The 22,872-nt window shown below is 38.9% G+C and overlaps 1 protein-coding gene across 6 annotated transcripts in view; it reads left to right on the top strand.

The window, feature by feature from the left end:
- SH3KBP1 (SH3 domain containing kinase binding protein 1) overlaps positions 1-22,872 on the top strand; it is a 236,813-nt gene that overhangs the window by 12,814 nt on the left and 201,127 nt on the right. For 3 of the 6 annotated variants that reach the window (XM_068918361.1, XM_068918366.1, XM_068918418.1), the window contains exon 2: positions 10,429-10,586. In XM_068918361.1, the coding sequence (XP_068774462.1) occupies positions 10,429-10,586 (158 nt within the window). Of the gene's footprint in view, positions 1-10,428; positions 10,587-13,451; positions 13,610-22,872 lie in introns of those variants that run through there. The other 3 variants (XM_068918383.1, XM_068918410.1, XM_068918392.1) reach the window with 2 other exon arrangements.

Below are 22,872 nucleotides of genomic sequence, written 5' to 3' on the forward strand. Positions count from 1 at the left end.
AGGTGTGGGGGGTTTGTTTTGTGTGTGATGGGTTTTTTTGTTTTTTTTTGTTTTTGCTGAATGTGTCCTTTCTCAAAATACTCCTACCCTTCTTTCCATTCTTGCCCACATAATGGAGCAAGTTATGCTGCTTTAATCTTATTCCTTATGTGTTTGTGTATGTGGTTGTTTGTTTTTTAATCTGTTATTTCAGTGCAATTTAAAGGTTAGTGGAGACGGTTTAATGCTAGTATATAAATCTTGAATTGGACCACAGTGGTGAGATGCAAATTAGCTATGGTCTAGCCCAGCACACACATAGCTTTTACAGCTCCTGTAATCCTGACAATACATTGTGTGTGGAAGCATGATAGCGAGTGTCCTTTTTCTTTGGCTTATAAATATTTAAACTGCTGAGGAACTCCATACTGGGCCTGACCTTTCACCAAATGCTAAGGTCTGTAGATTAAAATGCTTGGAGTTATATAAGAGTGAGGTAGGAGGGAAAAATAGAGAAGCTTCTGATTATTTCTGTTCTGCAGCAAGTCCTGGTCCTGACTGTTGTACAACACGTCTCTTTGTGACCATTTATAATGCATCGGTTAAAGCACGCCACTGGTTTGTAGTGTTAACATTTGACAGGTCTAATCACAAGAGCTGCTACTGGGGTAAATAGTTTGCAACTGCTGTCTTAAAAATAATACAATTTCATGAAAGTGAGGGAAATGTATACTAGTTTTGAAAATATTTTAAGAAACAGTGTTTGCATGTGCCTGACATTACATGATAAGGGGCTGTAGCACATGCCAAGAATTTGGGATGTGTCAATCTGTTGCTGCCATCAATCTCTTCCTGCAGAAATCGCCACTCCCAACAGCAGGAATACCACGAGATGTGTCTGTGTGGCTCTTCACAGTCTCATTTCTTAAAGTAAACCCATCTTTACCAGTACTTGGAGACAATGTGGCTACATGCAGAGGAATACATCCTCTTCTCCACATCCTTCTCTTCTGCAAGAAGACTGCAACTTTCATCAAGGGTGTCTGGTGATAGTAACAGACTTCTGTGGTGAAATTCTTTGGAGCTCATCTGTGAGATCACATTCAAAGATACCATGCATTTTTCTAGTCTTAATTTTTAGTGAGGCTGGGTGAATATTGCTCTCCGAGAAATTTGGAAGTTTTAACATTTTATTAAAAATCTATGCAGTACAAAATACAAAGATTATGAGGAAATGTTTGACTGCAAACTCTTCTTACCTTCCTGGGAGTTAAACGATGCTACATTGTATCAGAGAAAAGGTAATTTTTTCCTAGGCCTCCATAAGTTCTTTTGATTTGGTCCTCTACCTGAGCGTTTACCTCATCATCCATAAATATTATCAGGGCAGGTATGGAACTGGAATCAAGTGACAGTTGCACTAGTCTAATATTTCTGAGTGATCTTAAACAGTTATTTTCAGACTGGCTTTTCTATCCTGCTTGATTTTTATGCTGATACATTCTTCAGTAGGAGCGTTCATGAATTAGCATAGATATATATAATAAATAGTAAAATTTGTAGCTATATTTAGTTGTAAGTAGTGGAATCGTCTCTCTTTGTTCTGAAGAAGTAACGAATATCCTTTCTAACCTCTCAATTGTCTGTGAATGTGATTTGTACAACAGAAGTAGTACTACCAGCAAGTTCTTATGAATATATAGTTTCAGTCAAATCGGAATTATTTGTCTTTGTTTGCATAGCTTAAGTTAGGATCCTCATCTCCTTTTATATATTGATCCTAGCAATGGGTGTGTATAATCCTTTGTACTTTTCAACAGAATTTTGAAATTATTTTTATTGATAATGGAGGAGCCGGGAACTCATGTTAAGATGATGTTGAATGCTTCTCTCTGGATCTAATCTGTCTTCTGTTTCTTCTGGATGGATTGTTGTGTGCATTAATAGTTGGGGGGAAAAACAATGTTAGAACAAGTAAATCAACTCTCAAGACAATTTTACATTTAAGAGGCACTATATAACTTCAGTTGCAGGTTAATGCAGTGTGTGTAGGCTATAAACTAGATTGCAATGTGTATTGTGAGGTAAGCTTGCCTGTGAATGCTGTATACTGGGAACATCTGCTGTATCTGAAGAGGTATTCCAGTTGATAGTACTGACGAATTTAAGGGAGGAGATGGGGGGAGAGGGGGGAAAGCTCTTTCAATGGCAAGTGGTTCAAGGCAGAAGGACCACTTTGTCCTGTAGGAAAGGATACATTAACTCGTGGAATATAAGTGCTTCCCAGAGGACTAGCCACGTGAATGCAAAGAATGCTTATCCATCGGTACTCTGTCAAAAGGGTTAAGGAGACTTGGCCCAGTTAAATTTGGATCTGAAGTAGATCATATTTTTGGATCTGAAGTAGAAAATACGGGAGCCTTTGGAATACAGATCTAACTAACTGCTGTAACTTAAAACTGCCATGGTGATCTTTTGCGTCTTTGCTTATTCTTTAGTTGTTTGTGTGGGTCATCAGATGTGGTTTGGCATACTGTTTTGTAAGTTTATATCGGAGATATGAGTGTGACATTGAATTTAGTGAGAGAACACCATTGTGATAGGCCAAAAAAACCAAACTAACAAACGCTTTATGTTTATTGGAAGTATATATCTGAAACTGTTTGCCGTGTGCTTGTTAGGATATGCGTACTTCATGTGAAGGGAACTCCCCGCATACATACAGAAAGACAGATGCACTGACTTACTGTTGCTCCTTAGTTACCTAACTGTAAATGCAAGACTTTTGTGATGAACTATAGTCACACTAATGCCTTAGTGCCATAAAATAAAGTATTTCCTGTCCTGCTGGGCAAGTTCCACTGGAATAACTTGGTGCTTGTGTTTTCAAAAGCGAGATACAAGCATACCAATCCTGAAAAACAGAAGACTATCTCTCCTCTTTTCCTGGAGGATAGCTAGGGCTTTATGTAAGCTGGAGAGCTTTCAGCTCTGCTGCTGCCCAGGGAAGAGTCACAGTCCCAAGCAAGAACGCTCACACTTTCCATCAAGTTAGATAGTTTAAGGTCTTCTGCACCAATTAACTGTGTAAGGGTGTTTTCAATCGCTTTCAAACACTCCCTGAACGTAGGCAGCAGGAGGCAGTGGAGTTCAAGAACGTAGGCCCCTTAGGTTCTCTTTCGGCCCATGACCGGCTTTGGTGCGTTTCTGCGCATGCCTGTATGCGTACGTGTGACTTGCACAAAGGACCTTCCTCTCAAATGCTCTGCATGTATCTTAAGTGCTTCAGTACTGGCTACTGTGGTGTCATTGGTAAAATGAGGCTGAGGGTCACGCGGGTGCAAACTGTGTAAGAGGCGTTTTTGTCTGTGGGGGAGGATTGGGACACTTGATTCCCTTGAAATGACAACAAATAAAAAATCTTGACTGCAGAATTTGTGATTTCTGTGGAAGAAATAGGTGTGCAAGATAATTGTAGGTTTACTGATACTGTTAAATTTTGGACTGTGATTGAAGTGACCATATGCTTTCCTCTGAAGTAAAACACACATATATTTTTCTCACAAATACAGTTTTTCCCGAACACTGTTTCCATTTCAACTTTTTCCTGAATCCTTTTGTTAGTGTCGCAAGCATAGACAATTGTCTTTGCATAAGACTTTCTAGTGGGATCCCTCCATAAAACTTCCGTTCTTCTGAAGGAAATATATAGCATTTTAACAACAACTAGCTTGTGTGACTAACCATTAAAGATTGCCGATATTCATAACAGTTGTGAAGATGCGGGTGGGTGGCTGAGCATCAGCTGTAACAGCATTTGGTAAGGGACAAGAATGGATTGCTGAGGCAGTTTTTAGCTGGAAAGCCGGTTAATTCTTCTGTCCTGCGGGCTAGTGAGGAGAACTGCCGCTGATGACTAGAACCTAAAAAGATGTATTTGCGGTTTGACTTTTGTGGTGTCCATCTGTGATTTCTCTGCTCTTTACAACTGAGGGATATAAGCGGGGATATTATTCTAGGACTATGACTTTTAGCTTCCCCTCTCCCCACTGTTTTCAAAGGGGGAATATAGAAGTATGTAAGCTAAAAAGTGTTACCTTAGCAGAGGAGTTGCTGTTTACTGTTTAGCATGGATTTAACCTCTTACAGATTCAATAGTGGTTTTTCTTTGTGGTCTTAGTTTTTCTCTTCCTTTCAAGTCTCTCTCCTTTCATGGAGCTGAATCCTTGTAAATACTTTCAGCACAGAGTATTGCTCCTGATAGTAAGTATTGTTTAAAAAAAAATTGAAATTCATTTTCCAAGAAAATTGGAGTCAACCAAGTTAACTTAAATTTTTCTGCCATACCTGTGCTTCAAATTTAAGAGTTCAAGCTTTCTTAAAAATTCCAGTTGTCATTTACATTTAAGCTGTGAGGTTAATGGTATATTATTGTTATTTTGTGTGTGTGTGTGTGTGTGTACTTTAGAGTTAGCAGATTGGAAAAAACTTTTCCATTTTGGTAGAGTGGTGCCTGAAAGGAACTATTCAGTGGCTCCTTCATCTAGAATTATAACATACAAAGATACTGACAGAGTTGAGTCTTCACAGACTATAGACTATTTTGCTCTCTGGTGGGAGAGCCCCATTCACAATTTCTCTTCTTTTCTAATAACTTAGTGAATTCCTTCCCAGATCCAGACTAACACTCAGTTATTACTTATCCTCATCATAAAAAAGTTATAGCATTGGTGCCTACAGTAGCTCTGATGGTTCTGGGTAGGCATGACTTGGGAGTCCCAGGTGGGTGCTCAATACTTATGCCAGTGCGGCCCCATTTTTTCAGTGCTGTGCCCGCTGTAATAAATCTTGCCAGGCCTTGCATAAATCTATTTTCTTTCTCCTCCGTCAAACGCATTTGTACCATAACATTCCACGTTTGGTTGGCCTGCCAACTGCTCAGTGTTCCTAGAGTCCAGAAAACAACTGTTATAGCTCACACTTGGTCTTCAGGCCATCGACTAGTCTTCTAGTTCTAGGTTATCAGACCAGGAATGTTGAATGGAAGGTAACTTTTTTTTCTACTGAGTTCCGGATGTAGCACATGTTGTATCGTTTGGTCTGATAAAAGGTGCTGATATTTTTCCCTGCTACTAGATTCTAATGTCTTACTGAGAGCTTTACTGCAACCTATTTTATAGCAAAAATATTTATTTAAATCATTAAAAAGGAAAAGGAAAAAAAAAAGGTTCCCCGTAAAGCACTAAGTGTAGAACATGCACCAACTCATCCCTAGCTCTCCCTTGCAGAATAGCACCTTTGAAGTAAGACCTTGTCTAGCAAGTTTTGAGGCAGATGGAATTGGGTGACCAGATTGTAAACCAATTGTCAAATGTATTTGCAGTGAAAATATTGATAAACTATTAAATGTTTCCTACACAGTTGAATCTCTAACTGCTTTTTGAAAGAATACCATGTACCAGGAAAAAAAATGTATTCTGACTTCTTGGTTAATATTTTTTTGATCATTGATCAGTTTACTGTAGGTGGTAGAAAGCATGAAGCCTTCTGTAGTCGCTGAGACCTTCCTGTTTGAGGCTTACGCAGAGGGCAGCTTAAGTGGATTGTTGTGTGATTCTTGTTCATGCCATTGAGTTAATCTTTGTTACCTGTAAACAGTTATATTTATGCAAAAGAGAAAAGCTCTGCTGCACTCTCACCTGAAGAAATTTAATTTGAACATTAATGTAAAGCTTTGGTGTAGAAAATCTAAAGGTAGTTTGTCTACTTGCAGTTCTGGTTTTTAGAGAAAGCCAATGTAACATGTGTATTTATCATTCACATGAAGCTGAGTGACTAGCAAATGGAAAAGCAGAAAACTTATAGTAGAGAAGCTCTTAACCCTTTGGCTGTCTTGTCTTGTCTAACTGCGCACACTAGTTCTAGGGGCTGCATCTGTGTGTGAAACCATGCTGCCGCAGAAGGTTTTGTTGCCATATGGATGCTGTTACTTGGGTGGAATAGCGCCAAAGACGTTAATAACATTTCCATTGTGCCTACACGCTTCAGATGTCACTAGAAACTGGTTTAATAGAGTAGTTTTTGTTGCACAGTAGCAAGACTCTGTTTCTTTTTTTGATTCATTTCTTGCTTGGAAAGACATAGTACAGTAATTGAAAATGGCCTGAATTCAGACACTTTTGTTTTCAAATGATGGTGACATTAAAAAAATGCTTATTCTGACAGGTCAGTTTTGAGAGACTAGGTTTTACTTGTCATTTGCATTGTTGCAAGGAAAGTAATAAGCAATAATCAATAGCAAGCTTCTGAATTATCAACAAAATAGTTTCAAGTGCATATACAAAACTAATTCAGAGAATGAAAGGTGGGAATAGTTGAAGCTTTTCAGTTTTGGAGTGTTTATCAACATTTTTTTTTCCAGTTATGCTTATTTTAAATGCAGCCTTTCAGTACATTTAAACTAGTTCATGGCACTAACATTTCAAATTTTGTATTTTAAACCCAGACCAGTAAGTGCTACTAAATAAATAAAGTCTTTGTCCCTGACATTGCGGTAATGAGTTTACTGTGCCAGTCTTCAGCACGGTTGGCAATAAGTAGTTTTGATTCCGTTTCATTGGATTTTTCTCCTACAGTTTGGATTGATGGTAATATAACGTTAGAAATAGCTGATTGTATTGTCATAGGAATGAGCATTCCCCTTTCAGATCAGAATAACTTGATTAGGTTTTTATATTGGATTTTGTCTCTGGACTCAATGAATGATTCTTCAAGTGAAAAATGCCACCTTCTGAGAGAAAGAATCTAATAGCCAATGTTTGCAAGCTGGGAAAGGTTTGACTTTCTGGCATCATGGGGTGACAAATTTTGAAGAAAGAGCCGCCAAAAAGATACGCCAGATCTGTCTGCCCCAATTTTGTCATTTCATTTTGCTTTTGGCTTAAAAGGGATCAGGTTTTGGCTGTTAATGCAACAAGCTGTTTACCTTGGCAGAGTTGGGCTTAAGACCAGCCTTTGTTGGTTAACAAATAGTTAGCCAGAGCTCGCTGTCCATGGAATGTTTTCTCACCTCATAAATCATTGTGCAGCCTGGGACACTTTGATAGTCCGGTTCCCAAGGAGAGAGCTAACACTTCAGGAATGAGGTGTGATAGACTTGCAGATGTGTAGCAAACCTCAGATCTGCTTTTCCCTTAGAATACCTGCATCAGTCCAGTCTTGATCCAGCTTCCATGAAGACAAAATTTCGCCTCTAAAGAAACAAACGAGATTAAGTCTACCTGGCAGAATGAATTTTTCAAAACATAGTTTGAGAAAGTGGCATGAAAATCCTTGAGCACCCTTTTAAAAATGAGCTTGATATAAAAGCTGCAGCTCCGTGGACCTGTAGATTATGAAGCACTTCTCAGCTGTTATATGCTCTGCAAGCATCAGTAATGTGATAAATGAGAACTTGAGTGATCTCAGAAGCACATTCTCATTAGTTTGTCATAATCTACACATTTGCTGTGGTGTGCTCTTATTCCTCCTTCCCAACTATACTCTTGGTTTCCTTTTGAAAGTTTATAGACATCTTGATTGTGTGCTTCATTTTTGGTGATCTGTGTGTCTCCATCAGCTTACGCACACTTATGATACAGTAATTAATTTCTTTGAGAGGAGACAGCTTTTAAAAATATTTGTTTTTTTAATAAGTGGAAATATTTGTAGAAGGGAAGAGCCTGAACAACAGTAAAGGAGGTTTTCATTGGTTAATTAAACTTCGAGAAAAACAAAAAAAGGTTGCACAGATGCAGCTGTCTGTATATGTAGTAGTGCAAGATGGACACCTTAAGCTTCAAGGAAGATGACTCCAGTGCCTCACATCTACCAAAACAGCTGTAGAGTCAAATCAGCAGCCCTATCCTACCTTTTATTCTCCCTTCACGAAAATAAGAGAATGAAACTGTTGCGAATAATGTGAATTTTGCAGTCATCTTCAGGAAAACTGCAAGCACAGCAATAGGTACAGGTGCTGGATCTCTTTTAAAACATGGAATTTGAGGAGTCATTTGTGTTTCGGTATGTGTTGCTGCAGTCTGGATGTCGAGAAAGAGTATTTGAAGAATCTTTAGTTCAAGCCAGCCCAAATCCCTGCTCCTTTCCTGTCTCCTCCTGACAGCTAACTCGCTTAACTGCCTCCTGGTTGCTTAGGGACTCGGAGAGCAAAACGGTATGTAATTGTGTTTGCAAGATGAGGAGAGCAAAATGAGAACAGGATTTCAAAGCATCCTAAGTAGGGAGGAGAGGGGCTTGTTGCTCCCAAAAGGGAGTGTATATAAGCTCTGAGCCCTGAGGGCAAGTTTATCCCAGAAGGCTTCTTAAAAGTGAAGGATACAGGGCCTTGCTCTCTGAAGACCTTGTCAGAGCTCAACAAAACAGGGAATACTCTGCTGAACAGTCTGGATTTTGACATTTTTGAGCCTGAGTGCTGTTGGGTTCTGTGGAGACCCAAAGTTTCATTGGTTTGAGACTTACAGTAGTGTGTGTACCTTGGTGCCACTGCCTAAATCCAGTAGTCTTTAGGGGGCTATTATGCAGATACCGTTTCCCAACCAATTTTACTGGTCACTGTAGGACAAGGTATCCATACGTGAATAATGTGAATGGTATTTTTAGGGACTTCTGTCCATATGTCAGAAGAATAACCCCTTATTCTTTTGTATTTGCTCTAACTAGAGTGGCTAGTTCAAGTTCAACTGATTTTGTAGTTTGCGTTGCAGTTTGCATAAGGGGAACCAGAAACTGCTGAAGCCAGTGTGGGACAGGTCAGCAGTGGTGGTGAAGAGGGCAACTAGCGGGTAAAAATCTGATTGGATGGTCAGGCTCACGGCTCTTTTCTGAGACCCTGCAGCTTCAAAAGCCCAAATCGCCAGGAGTCCTGGATGAGGGCAGGCCGTGTCCATGCCTGTCAGGACGGGAAGTGGAGAATGCCAGAACGGTGAAGGCTAGAAGCTTGTGACTTCTGGCACCAGAAGGAAGGCTTCTCGAGAAGCCTCTGGGTGAGGTGTGCCTGTTGCACATCTTTCTGTGAAAGGTTTTGGGGAGGTACTTGGTAGTTTGAGATATGCAGGCCTTTGGCAGTAGCCTAGTGCCTGGAACGTATCCATAAGTCAGAATGCTCTTTTAGGTATTACTTGCAGGCTCTGGGGGAGGGAGGGAGCTTTGTGTCTGTGTGACGTTTTGGGGGTGGAAAGGAATAACTGCTTTCCTGTCATCTTAATTCAGTCTAGTCCTCAGAGCTTCTGTTATTTAGGCAGAGCCTTTTACTCTCTGTGGCTAGGTTTGCTGTGTGAGCTGTACTGCCTGTTGGATGGCCAGCTCTTGTAGGGTTTTCATAGCTGCTCGTTTGCACAGAAAGCAGATGCTTGTTACTAGTTCTCATTTTTCTGTTTCAACATTTGAAGTGCTAAACGTTTGGCGGAACGTCCTGGGGCATAGTTTTCCATTGAAGAGAAAGGAGAAAAGGCTTTACAAATACAGCTGTCCTTGATGTTGCCAGTCAGGCTCCTTTTAGTAGATATGTGATGAACTGTAAATAAAACTATAACTGCCGTAACTGAAAACCCCCATATTCAGTATTCCTGGTTCTCCAAAGAATTTTTTTCTATCTCTATGACTTCCCTAAATCCCTACAGTGATTGTATAGTGTATATGAGAGAATCTACAGGAACCTTGTTGCATGTCTGTTGTCAAGGGTTCTTCCAGGAAAAGAAAAAGTCTCACCACATATAGATGGTAGCAAGCTTATAACACGCTAGTGTTTGATAGCTGACAATTAGAGCAGTAGCAGTATTTTATCCTCACATCCTCTGATGCATAATCACAAGTGAAAATGAATTTTTCCCCTCACTGGTGAAATTCTGTGAGAGTATGTTCACGCAACAGAGGTCTGCTTTACTGTATAAATAACAGTGAAATGTGGCACGATACAAAAAAAATCTTGATAAATACTTTTAGGTTAATAGTAGCATATTGAACAAAGTAGGTACAGTGGCTGTGACTTGTATATTTATGGACTTGAGAACGCTTCCAAAAATAAAATGCCTCAAAAGTCCTGCAAACAAGAATGTCCAAGAAATAAAAATCAACTTTGTAACGCTGCCAGCTGGTAGATACTGCTAAAGTAGCACAAATCCATTTCCTTTAATCCTCAAAGAAAAATGCAGACCGTTTGCTGTCTTAGCTATAACGGGCCTTCCTGAGGTTTTCTCCTTGGCCTTGCTGTAGTAGTTATCCACAAAACGTTGCTGTTAAACGTGGCCTATTTGCTGTACTCTTGTGGTTGAACTGAACATATTACTTTCACAGAGACTCTGTAGCTGGATTGGTGTTTTCTTGTTCCTTTCAAAGGCATTGAAACTTAAGTGTACAGTCAATAATTATGCAATATGTGTTTTTCTCTTTTAGTGGAGGCGATAGTGGAGTTTGACTACAAAGCTCAACACGATGATGAGCTGACGATCACTGTAGGTGACATAATCACCAATATCAAGAAAGACGATGGAGGCTGGTGGGAAGGACAGCTCAAAGGCAGAAGAGGTTTGTTCCCTGACAACTTTGTAAGAGTGAGTACAAAGTGGAACCGTTCTTGTGTTGTGTGTTTATGTTTTGTAAGCTGTCGTGCTCAGATGAATTATTAGCCTTTATATCCTAACTTTTTTTTGTATCTAAAAACGTGGTATATTGCCATACAACATTCCATTGAGGCTGTATTACAAAGAACAGATACTACAATGAGAGACAATGTAGTTTTGATATCCTGAAAATAAAGGTAGCTAACCCTACGTTTCTCTGCTATTTAGTGATTATGTTCCACTAGTGTGGACTGAGAACCGCTTATATTTCGAAATAAATAAAACAGCTAGTCTGCAGTCTATTCCATGGCATTCACAATATTTTCTCTTCTCTATAACTGTTTTTTCTTTATCTCCAGAGTGCTTTTTTAGGTTTTATAGAAGCCTTATGTTGAAATTTATTCATGGCTAAACTAGTTGAGGGTAATTAAGGTGGAGTTTTCCAAACAATTGCCTGTAAAATAAGCTTCGATATTTATATTGTTACTTTGTGTTTCACGTAATGTGTCAAATAACTTATGGAAATGCTATTTTTAGGATAGCTGTTTAAAGTTTTAGAAATAAATTTTTTTTAGTGGGGATCTGTATATGTGAATGTCTACATATATCAGACTAGCTGTTAGTGACCTCTGTGTGTCCTTGATGCGGAGGTCTGTGCAAGTAGATTCCATTCCATCAGTCTACACAAACTTAGCTCTCTAGCTATGAAAAAGAGACCAAGAACTGCAGTAGATTACCTAAATGGGATTTATGTAAATCTGTTACTACAGCTTCAGAGGGTCTTTGGGACTTTCCTCTTTTGAGTGGTATGTGTGGTGGTTGTTTTTTGTTTGTTTATTTGTTTTTTTTTCCCCTTCTTGTTCTAACTTTGTGAGCCTGCTGTGTTTATGCATGCACACATAGCAAAGTTACTCCGTTTTGCTTCAGAAATGGTGCATATGTCAAAAGAACCTGGGGAAGCAGTTAGGTAGCAGACTTGCAGAGCCATAGCAGGGGGGGACATGGGAGCCTCAAGTGTTCCTATAAAGACAAACATACTTGCATCCTAATGCCTGCTCTTGTCATTGCTGAGAAGGAGAGCTCTGTCTGTAAGGAGGGGATGATTAGGAGGAAGTGGCAGCCTCAAGGAGATGGAAGGGAGTGGAGAAGGAAAACATGCACCCTATTTCTTACTACATCTCTGAAAATGCACACTTTAGGGTGAGGAGGGGAAACTGTTTTGGGAAAGATTGTGTATTGATAGTATTTTTGAACTTTGATAGTAAATTTGAACTCTGATAAAGTTGTGTGGGACAAAAGCAAGCTTTCTCTAAGCCTTCTCCTGGTTGATACTTGAAATACTGCTGCTAATTTTACAAGACTTTTGGATTTAGTTTCATGAATAAATGTGGCCAGACAATTTCCGTTATGAAAATATTATAACCTAAGAATGCAGGGTTACGAGTTCTGCCCTTTAATACATAATTCTTGATGCCTCTTCTTTTCAGAATATCTTCAAACTGTGGCATCTAGTGAAAGGATTAGAAAATAAATTGCTTTTTCTCCATAGAAAGCTCTAAAACAACAAGAAATGTTACAAATTCTGTGTCCACGTAAAATATTGCCAAGTGGGTTTTTTTTGGTTTTTTTTGGTCTTAAATCAGCATCCAGGGCTCTTTTCTAAAGAATTAAAAACTATATTAGATTCTTCCTCATTCTCTGAGTCAGCTTGAACATGAAGTCAAATAGGTTTCTTATAGCTGAGTACTCCCTCTCTAAATTAGATAGCACACAGTCTGTAGCAAAGATGCTGACTTCCTAAAAAGTACAGTCAGTTGGTGAGTATCTTGAGTGAAAAACTTTCATCTTCCTTCAGTCGTCGTCTTATACGTGGAAAGCTGTAGTCAAACATAATAGTAGTCCCGTTAGAAAGCTTGTTAAGCGTAATCTTTCTGTCCATTAGGATCACAAATAATTACAAACTCTCTTTCAATCATAAACAGTTTTTAACACGTGCATGGAGAGCAGAGTTCACCAGCAATTAATTCATGTCCCATTACAGGGAACCTTAGCTATTTTGTTGTGTCAGGGTAATTGAGAGGCGGGCTAAAAGGGATGCTATAGATAAGTGGCAGAGTTGAACACAACTCCAAATTCCTGCTGCTTATCAGAAAGGTTATCGTGGCTTGGTTGTAAAAGTAGCTGCCGAATCTGTAATTGTGAAGATCTGGTTGCTCTGAAATCTTTGAGAAAGTTGCTTAGAGGTCAAAATCACTACTGAAATTCCTTAGGTACTTTACATTCTGCCTGCAAGTGGAGAGAATAATTTCTTATGATGGAAAAATGTCTTTTTCTTCTTGTGCTTTGATTTTTCTGTTGAATAACCTTTTCTTTGGGATGCCATCATGAGGTTGAGTTTTGCAAAAATTGAATGTTTGGACTGAATTGAAACCATTGAATTGACACAGTCAGGAGGTCTGAGTGGTCTCAGTTAGCATAGATTCTAGAAGTGCAGTTTGAAGAGAAAAGAGTTTGGCAGAAAAGATGTACAAATTAAAGAGTAAAGGAAAATGTAATACGTTTCAGTGTTTATTCAAAGACATTGATATGAAGTGTTACTTAAGAAAGCCTAGTACTCTCTTGAATAATATTTTTTAGACTGTGATGGAGAAAAGACTTTTGGAGTTGCCTGTAACAAGAGTAGTTTTAAATTTCATAGAATAAATTTACATTACGAGAATATTCTAATGAAGAGAGGTAGTCTAGAGACAGATATGAGAACGCAAGAGGAAAAGGGAGGTAGCAATGGTACGTATGTGCTGCATATACAGTAATTTATTCTTCAGGGGACTTTCACTATGAAGTGATCAGAGGTACTTCCTGTTCTTGAATCTGCAAAACAACTGCTCTGAATTTTATTTATTATATATCCTGACACACACACACACACACACACACAGACAGACAGACAGAGAACATACAGATCCATATTTTTCTATGCTCCGCAAATCAGTATGGAAGGTTTAACAGAAAAGGTATTTGGAATTTCTTTTCTCTTTCAGTTTCCACTGTCTGTTAGGCTGCAGCTATGGTCAGCTGGAACACACTGTGGTAGAAGTTTGTCAAAATGTGAGACATTTAAGACCTAATTTACTTCTATCTGCCTCTGGGCACATCTGCTATTATTAGAAAAGTGATGCTGAATTTAACAGAAATGTATGTAATTTATATTTGGTCTTTTTTTTCTTTTTCCTGTTTCCTTTCCTTTTTAGTTGTTTTCAGGTAGAGAAATAAAAGTGTGAATGAGAAGAGAATTATGTATTGCTCCTGGTTTTCTGCCGTACTGTTCAAAAACAGAGTTGAAAAAGAGGAGGTGACAGGCGCGGTTGCATTGTTCATTTATATGGTATAAAGTTGGTTTTCTGTGTGATTTTTCTGGCTAGAAAATTTTTACTGTATTTTTTGGTTATAGCGTATGGAATTTGGATTTCAAGTTAATAAGGGTGATGTGCAGTGTATTACTTTTTCTCTTGTAATTCTTTTAAGAAATGCCATTACGAGACAGATGTGAGGCTGTTTGTTTGTTTTTTGTTTTGATAAATTCCTAGTCTAACCATCCTCTGCAGTTCAAAACTGTATTTTTAAGTGCGACAGCAGCTGAGACGGTTAGATTTTGCTGATAGCAAATGAAGATGTAGAAAGCAGGAAACTGTGGTGCAGAGCCATGCTTGCTGGTGTTAGTTTACAAAGCCAATGCTGTGTGGGATTGGATGGTATTATACTGGTAAACTGAATTTGCTGCATGTGACAATCTTTAGGCTTGCCTGTACTCCAGGTGACTTGCACATACTGCTAGCAGAATTATTATTTTTTTTTAAATCATTTTCAAAATAGTAAGCGGTGTGGCTGTAGTTATCTTTGAGGTTGTGGTGGGTAGCCAGGTCTTTAGAATCAGTGGAACAGGACAGGGATTTTGCATAACTATCCTGCTGTCTCAGGTCAGAACAGCAATCTGGCTTTATTGACCATAGCAGAACATAATCTTTAAATAGTGCAAATTATTTGTAGAATTCAGGGATGTTGGTTATGCTGAATCATAGATGTACAGTGGAGATCCTTACCAGTTGCTTGCCCAGTCACTTTTCTTCTCTATATGTTTGTTTTTCTTTTTTTTTCTTCACAACTAGCCAGAGGTTGCAAGGGATCATGAATGAAGCACGGGGTGATTCCTTGCAGAGAAGCCCCTGTTGTTCTATCCTTCCCCTCCCCGTCCACCTCGTTCTAGGAGAAGGTGCTACTCGTCCCTGTTAGTGCTTTCCTGAAACCTTTCTAACAGTGTAAGACTTGGGCTCTGCACATGCAGGAACCCTGCGAATCTGTAGTTTGGCTCCTGGGAGGGAAAGAGAATATTCTCCATATTGCAGAGGACTTGAATTGCTGCTGTGCTTTCTGTTTCCCTGGCCCCAGCCGTCCGGCTGCCGTTGCTCAGTAGCAGTGGGGCTGGAGAGCCGACTGTCTCCTGCTGTCTTCCCTACTCGCTCTCAGGTACCACCTTGCCACCTTGGCCTCTCCCCTAAGTCGTCTTAATACTGTTCATGAAGTGCTATCTCCATCAGCTTTGCTTAAGTAGACAATTCTGAAAGTTGTGGCATCTGCTAAGGCACTGATGTTACATGCAGGCTAGTGAAAGCAGTGTTATTTCTGTCTCTACTTGAAAAGATATTTGCTTTATGGGTCACAGTGAATTCTTACACGTTTTCACTTGGCAGGATTTTGCAGTTAAGTTACTGGACAGTTAAGTTACTTGTCTCAAGAAACTTCTCAGTTGGTGGTATCTTTACTGTTATGCCTCTTTGGGAATGAGATTCAGTAGTCCTGGTTTCTTATTTCCAGATTCTGGGTACGTCCATTAAACTCGTTATCCTTATGGTGAAATACAAGAGAATATAACTGGCAAAAGAAACTTTCAGATTGGTTTTATCATATGAAAATATTGTATCGTTGAGCTTTTGCTTCTCTCAAAAGACATCATGGCAGTGAAGAAAGACATCATGGAGAGAAACCTTGCATCACTGATGTATATTTATTTATTATTGCTATTGTTACACTTTTACAGTGTGCAAGCAAACTAGTAAGACAAAGTTTTTCTCGGTCTTCCCCCACCATCATCCCCCAAAATATAGATGCACCAAGATGGTCTTGTACCAGTTGATAGCCTCTGAACTGGCAGTGTTTGTTCTTTGAAGGGAATTCAACACAGAAAGAGCAGCACTGCACCAAAAATGTCCCCTGGGCCCTGCAGGGTGCTCAAGGCATGACTGCAGATAATGCCCTGCCTCAACCTGTTAGTCTAGCTGTGGAGGAGGTGAGGGAGCTGCAGCTAGGCAGCTGCTCCGGGTATTTGGCCTGGAAATGGTGTGAGACTCCCTGGTAGTCAGAGATGTTCTTTCAGAGATTCTCTGTCCTGGGAAGCGGGTGATGGCTGGATGGAAAGCGTGACGTGCGAATTGCAGAGCGTTTCTGCAGTCAGCGGTGGAATGGATCCCGTATGTGTTTGGCAGGGGCGGAGGTGGTGTTGGCTCTCCCATGGTGATCAGTTTGTCAGATGTGTTTTGATGCTGGAGGGGGCAAGCAGTAGGGGAGCTGCGGGGGGAGGAGAAAGAAGGATTACTGTTTGGGACTGTCAGCAGTTGATGTTTTGTGGCATCCGGCTTGTGACCGTTTTATGAACTATGCAGAAGTGAGAGGGTTTTAAATGTGGAGAACAATCATACAGTGGGCACTTTGGTAACATGCAGCTTCAGTGTTAATGCAAAATTTTATTATCTTTTGGTGGCTGGTACTTTATATTGCAACAAATTATTAGTAAAAAGTAGCCTTCAGAAAAGGCAGTGGCTTAATTGTCTTTGTGCACAGTGAAAAGATTTAGATTTTAGAAACAACATATTACTTTTCAGAGTTTTGGCAGTGCTTCCATAGTATATGCTGTAACTGATGGCGTTCAAGAAAACAAAAAGTAATATCCATATATTTAAATACACATCACATTGCTTCGCTGATGGGAGAGTTTAATGTACGTGGTATAAGTTGGCATTACTAAGGAGACTCAATTATTTCCTTTTTTTTATTTGCGTTTGTCTTTTGTATCCTTAAGAAAACTTCAGAGCATTTCTCTTTAAAACGTATTTGGTGAGGTAAGGGACTAAAATTGCAGCTGTTGTTTAAATCGTAAGTAAGTAAACTTACAGTATTACACTTAAAAGGGCACTAAACACTTTGTTTGCCTTCCTGAAGCTCTAAGCCAAGATGGAGAGGAAAACCTAGTCAGGGCTTGAAAGGAGAATGTAATTTGCTATTTAGAAGTTATATTTTCAAGGATGGGGCTGTAATCTCATACTTCTTTAAAGCAGCTTCAGTTTCTTCCCAACTTACTTATATAGTATTATTTGGAACTGTGTTTACACAGGGAAGTCAATGTTTTTGGGCAGTAGCCTCTTAAAATAGTGTCCATAAGGACTTACAGGATTACAGTTGACAGCCTTTCTCTAGCATAATCCTAAAAGGTTTGAGGGTAAAGACAAGGTATCATGACTTTCTACATTCTCCTCCTGTAAATCAGTTTTCTTTTTTTTTTTTTTTTTCTTCTGGCAGCTTTCCAAGCTCTGGATGTTTTTATTTTCTCTGTAGATTGTTTGCTGGGCGGGAGGGGTGAAGGAGGCGGGTGGTAGATAAATTAGTAATCTGTGTATTTGGGGCTGAGTCATTTTTACACTTGTTCTGGCAATTGTTTTAATGGTAGACCAGGCTGCTGTGAGTAAGTCTTCTCTGAAGGTAAAATCTTTAGAGGTGCTTAGCAGTATTTGCATACAAATGTCTTGTTAAACATACTACTACAGTTTTGGATTTACAGAGAGTACAGTTGCCTCTCTCATTGGTCCTGCAGGACCAAAAAAACCCCATTAGAGTTCTTGTAATACGGTAACAGAAGACACAAGCTCCTAGCAACTGAACTGAAGTTCAGTCCCACTGCTGTCTGAAGCTAGCATGAGAACACTTGTCAGTGCTGCGGTTCCACACGTTCTTGCAATCTAATATACAGTCCTGAGACAGATTCCCTCGACTTTAGACAACACTGTCTGATTTTGTTATTTTTGTTTGCGTAAAAGGGTGTAAAAGACACAGTGTTCTGGGTGCCTGTGGTGTAACTACAGAACTTACTCATTGTAATTCTGAAGAGCTGTGTCTGAATTCAAGCTTAGTCTGACAAATATTGCGTTTCCTCCATTGGAACTATGCCTGCCTGTATCCTGAGTACATCTTCCAATTGTCTTTCAATATGTATCACTTAAACATTAGGTGACACTAACAGTAAGTAAGAAGAAAGATGAGAGTAAGAGGGACGCACAGGAAAAAAAGAAATATCTGTGATTGTAAAAGTAGCTGTTCTGCTGCTGTAATGATTTGGTGATCCTGTTTGCTTTTTTAATTTCTCTGTCCTGATCAAGCAGTAGTTTATGAACAGTAAGTGTGTGTGTCTAGAGGATGTTTTTTGTTTATTTAGAATTTTCAGTTTTATATACAGGATGGCTGTTTTTTCCCCCAAAGTATCATATCTAGATCACTTGACACGTTTCAAAATGGTCTTTTTATAAAGTGTATATCAACTGGAATGACAGACTGTTTGCGTTATTTGCTACTGGAAGTCATATTTGACTAATTACATGTTTCTGTATTCCGTTTCTGTTAAGTGCTGCAATTCCTTTCTAGAATGTTTTGGGAGGCAGCTCTGAAGCTTTTTCTGGAGATCAAATCCTTAAAGCATTCCCCATCTCCTGCCATCACCCAATCACTTACTTTTTGCTAGAGTTTCATTGGTGCTGTTAGTAAAAATTATTATATGACAGAGTATATTTAAGTGGTTTAGTTTTATGAGCAGACGATGTCATTCTCTTCAGAATCAAAGAGAGGCGAGTGTATGTGTGTCTCGTAATCATCAATTCTGGCTCTCTTAGAACCGTATGAAATATATTACTGTTTACATATAACACTGAAGTCATTCAGTTACCCTTGGAAAAGACGAAGATGGAAGTGAACTCTGCCATAATGTAGTACAATGGGTTATCTACTCGCTCTTACTACAGACTCCCGCTTCAGCAATGGTTACTTAGTGCCAGTTATTGTGACAGGAGACAGTGGGGGATGTAAGGGAAAAAACAAGTAGAAAGTACGCTCAAAAAAAAATAACATGGTACCTTCTACTCAGGCAGAAGGAACAAGGCAAACCTGTTAGCTATATAGTAGATAGTAATGACTTCTGCTTTTATTAATTTTGGACTGGCAATGTTGGTAGGATTAAATGCATCACAAGTCATTCAAGACCGTAGAAGTGTTGAGTGTGTGCATGTGCTGCTTCAGAACACCCTGATTTCTCTGCTGCTTGCTGCGTTGGGACCTACTACGCCCTTTGAAAGGTTAATCCAGTACTGTAATTCTTCAAGAGATTTTCCATTTGCCTGTCCAGGCGCTGGGCCAGTATTATCAAAAATCTTGATTAAAAACACTCTGCCAACAGAAAAGTTCTCCAGAGCAGAAACTTCTTTAACAGCTGTCATGATTGCTCATGGTTACAGGGTATTGCTGTAATTGTGGCTGTCTCATGATATCCAGCTTATCTAAACCTTGGTTTCCCTTTCAGACACGTTTAGGTGAGCTTGGGTAATGCAAATGCCCTTCTGGTGGTCTTGTTTATCTGTCAGTATTTATTTGTTTATTAATCAGTAGCACAAAACAAAACAAACATAGCTCCTTTTTGCCCTTTCAGCTGGGAATGATTTTCTTCTTGCTTAGAGACAAGAGCATAGTGTCATCCAGCTTTCATTTTGAGATGTGTATTTGCCAGCTTTTTTGGTTATTTTGAAGGGGGTTTTTTTTGTCCCCCCCCAGCTTCCTTATTATGCTGTCTCCAGGTGTGAGACACCAGCGTGTGAGCAGGCTGCGCATCTTACCACAAGCTGCTGTTATGTGATCAGCATTATGTAGCCCTGCCACTTTTGAGACATGGTTCATTCACTGCCATCAGATGCTTCCAAAATCACTCGCCCACTTGACCACTTAATAGCTATAGCTTGCTCTGTGATGTATCTAAATTTAGACTGGATTTGAAAGCCTCGCAAATCCCACAAGTCATTCAGTCACCTCTAAAAATGTATTGATGTTCTTTGATTCGTGCCATCTTTTTGTTGTATTTCTGTTACCAGCTGCCAACATGGTCATATATCTGATTATAAATAAAATGTCCAAATAAAAAATCTGAAAAAAACCACCACCCTCACATGTAAATAGAAAATATTCAGCTGGAGTAACATAGAGTTCTTTTACCACGCAGTGAATGTTAATCGAAGAGAATCATATGTTTGGGTTATATAATTCAAACTTTTTTTTTAATAGAGGCGATCTCATTATTTCCAAATATAGAAAAATAACAGTTCCAAATTTTCAGTGCATAGTAAACATGATTAGGCCAAAATCTATGCTTTATTTAAGGAGAACTTAAAATAAACTCTGTGTAACATTGATATTGCTCTTTATGCCTGAACAAAGTGGAAAAATGTAAATCAAGCACTGATGGAGCACTGTCTTACAGACCTTTATAAATTACTATTTTTTACCCCTTCAAATAATCTTCTTTGTGCATCTTTTATGCCGAAGACATTAAATTGATAACAGCAACCAAAGCTGCCAAATGCATCTACTTTTGACGGATTCCTGACTGACTTGTTACATTTACTCATTCATAGTTGAAGAGTGATAATATTTTGCATTGCATAACTACTTATCTGTCAAGTGAGTACATAGAATATGCATTAACTAGCCTGTACTATATGAATCGAAGAAAAAAGAGAGGTAGGATGCAAATTTCACTCTTTTCTTTATCCCTTCCTAATGTCCTATGTCTCAATTTTACTATGCTATCAAGCACAAAGGCAAAATATAACCTATTCCTTGTATAAAGATCCTTCTAAAAAGAGCCGAGTTCTTCTTACAGGACTGCATTAGTGAAATATAGATGAAAAAGGGTTGTGACTCAAAACCACTGTGCTAATAATTGTGAATAAAATATCTGCATCCACCCACAAGACTGTGCATATATGTCTCAATATAGCATTCAACAAAAATTTTAATGTTTCACTTTTGTTTTAGTGGAATTTACTTTTAAATTTAATTAAATATTTGCTGTACAATTACAGTTTCATGGAAAAAAATACTTGTAAGTGGAACCATCTTAAATGTACTGTTGAACGCTTAGAAACGCGTGTATGCTCAGTTGTTTTCTCTCTTCCCACACAACTTATTCGTTCTGTGACCTTCAGTAGATTCATAATGCGCTGTTGTGCACTTTTCTTTCTTTCTTTCTTTGACTCCATGGGATCTGCCCTCTCAAATTGAAAGCGAATGAAAGCCCTATGATCTTGAATTTGAGCTGATCTGTTCTTGTGAGTAGATTTTCACAAATAATGATGATAAAGTCAAAACCAAAAACTAGCTTGTTACTGATATTTTCTAAATATATAAAATGATAAAACTAAATGAAAGTCCTGGAAGGAGATAGGATCACGTTAGCTTGCTTTGAGATAATATCGGTATTTTTCCCTGCAGAAGGAAGGGTTATATGTAATTTGAAACCTCCTTGAGAGAATAGCTGAGGCCAGATCCTTTAAAAACGGTTGTACAGAAATAAAATCCTTGGGCAGGTAATTCACTGAAACAGGTGGAATGACTAGAAGGATACTACTGCTTACATGCACCAGTTCTTGTAGGACTGAGTACTACATTTGGTAATACTTGACTCTGTTGACATATGATGTCAATGTCATGTGTTGTCAATGAGGCTGTTGTCGAGCCTGGGTAACTCTAGAATTGTGCAGAAAACTTTCCAATTTCTGTATTGCCAACCCATACGTTTTTAGTGGGTTCTTTGAACTTCTGCAGCCTTTTAGACAATCTGAAGAATTTTGAGAGAATCCAAACAATCTGTCCGGTGGACGCTGGAGGGAAATTGTGAGTAAGTGATGGGAGGGGAATGCCGCTGTATGGTTATAAAATAAAAGTTTTTTTGTTTTTTTTTAGGAGCGTAACTCCTCTCAAAATGTTCTCAGCAATAGATATGTGCACATACAGTAGGCATGAATAATGTTTATGTGCGTGTAGTATGCATATACAGGCACTAGATCTAAAGCTAAATCATGAAAGTTAAGGTATCTGAAGCCATTTTAAAAGGGCCTTTCATTTATTTTACAAAATAGGGAGGGGGAAAAGGAAATATATTCTCTGATCTAATTCTTTAATTCAACATTTTTTCCTCCACTAAGCAATTGTTTAATGCTAATCTTTTATATTTCAAACAGAGTTTTTACAAGGATGTAGAATGCGTATTGCTGGCCCGTCTGAACCTTGGTGACACTTGCAGGGACACTCTGTAATGTTGGCCTCAATTTCTTTGTGCTGGGTTTTTTACCTTTTCATGCTTCATTAGTAAGTATTCAAAGAGTTATCAAAGCATAATTTTTGGATAGCCTCTTTAAAGTGGGGTATATTCTACTCTTCTGTGTTTTTTTTTTTTTTTTTTTAAGGTTCACTTATTTCCATTAGTTTTACATACTGCCCTTCTCTTCTCTCTCCTCCACCCAGCAGCTTGTATGTTAGTTTTGTTTTCTCATGAAGCTGAAACTGGGTATACAAGTTACCGGCTTGAAGAACTCTTTCAGGGCTTAATTCCTTACTCATGCCTGGATTTACCTGTAATGTATTGGTAAGCTGCCTCTCTAATCTTAATGTGCCATGTGTTTCTGCTGTCAAATTCCAGCCCCATGATGCTGAGGACTATAAAGAATCAGAGAAATATTTATTCTAGCTGTGTTAGTGAGCTGGGTTTTTTTTTTTCCTTCTTTTTTAATTTGAAGAGTGGCTAAAAGTATATTAGTGGAGGCTTTCTGGGTCATGCGTTTGAGCCTATCTGTACTAAAATGAGCTACTGAACTCCCGCCATTGAACAATACTTGGAGGGACAAACAGGGAGATGGGATGTTAGTTTTAATGAGCAACACCACCTGCGTTTAGTAATGAGTTCTGACAAGTGTGTTTGTTTCCTACTGATATTTTTAGACATTCATAAAGTGAAAATAAGGTTTGCAGGGAGAGGCTAAATGGCTATTTCTTACCAGATTGTGGTGTTAGGAACCTTGTCGGTTTTTCCAGACTCAGTATCCCCTCATCAGATCTGGCAACAAGCAACAAAAAT

The sequence above is a fragment of the Struthio camelus genome, chromosome 1 (genome assembly GCF_040807025.1).
Source record: "Struthio camelus isolate bStrCam1 chromosome 1, bStrCam1.hap1, whole genome shotgun sequence".
NCBI lineage: Eukaryota > Metazoa > Chordata > Aves > Struthioniformes > Struthionidae > Struthio > Struthio camelus.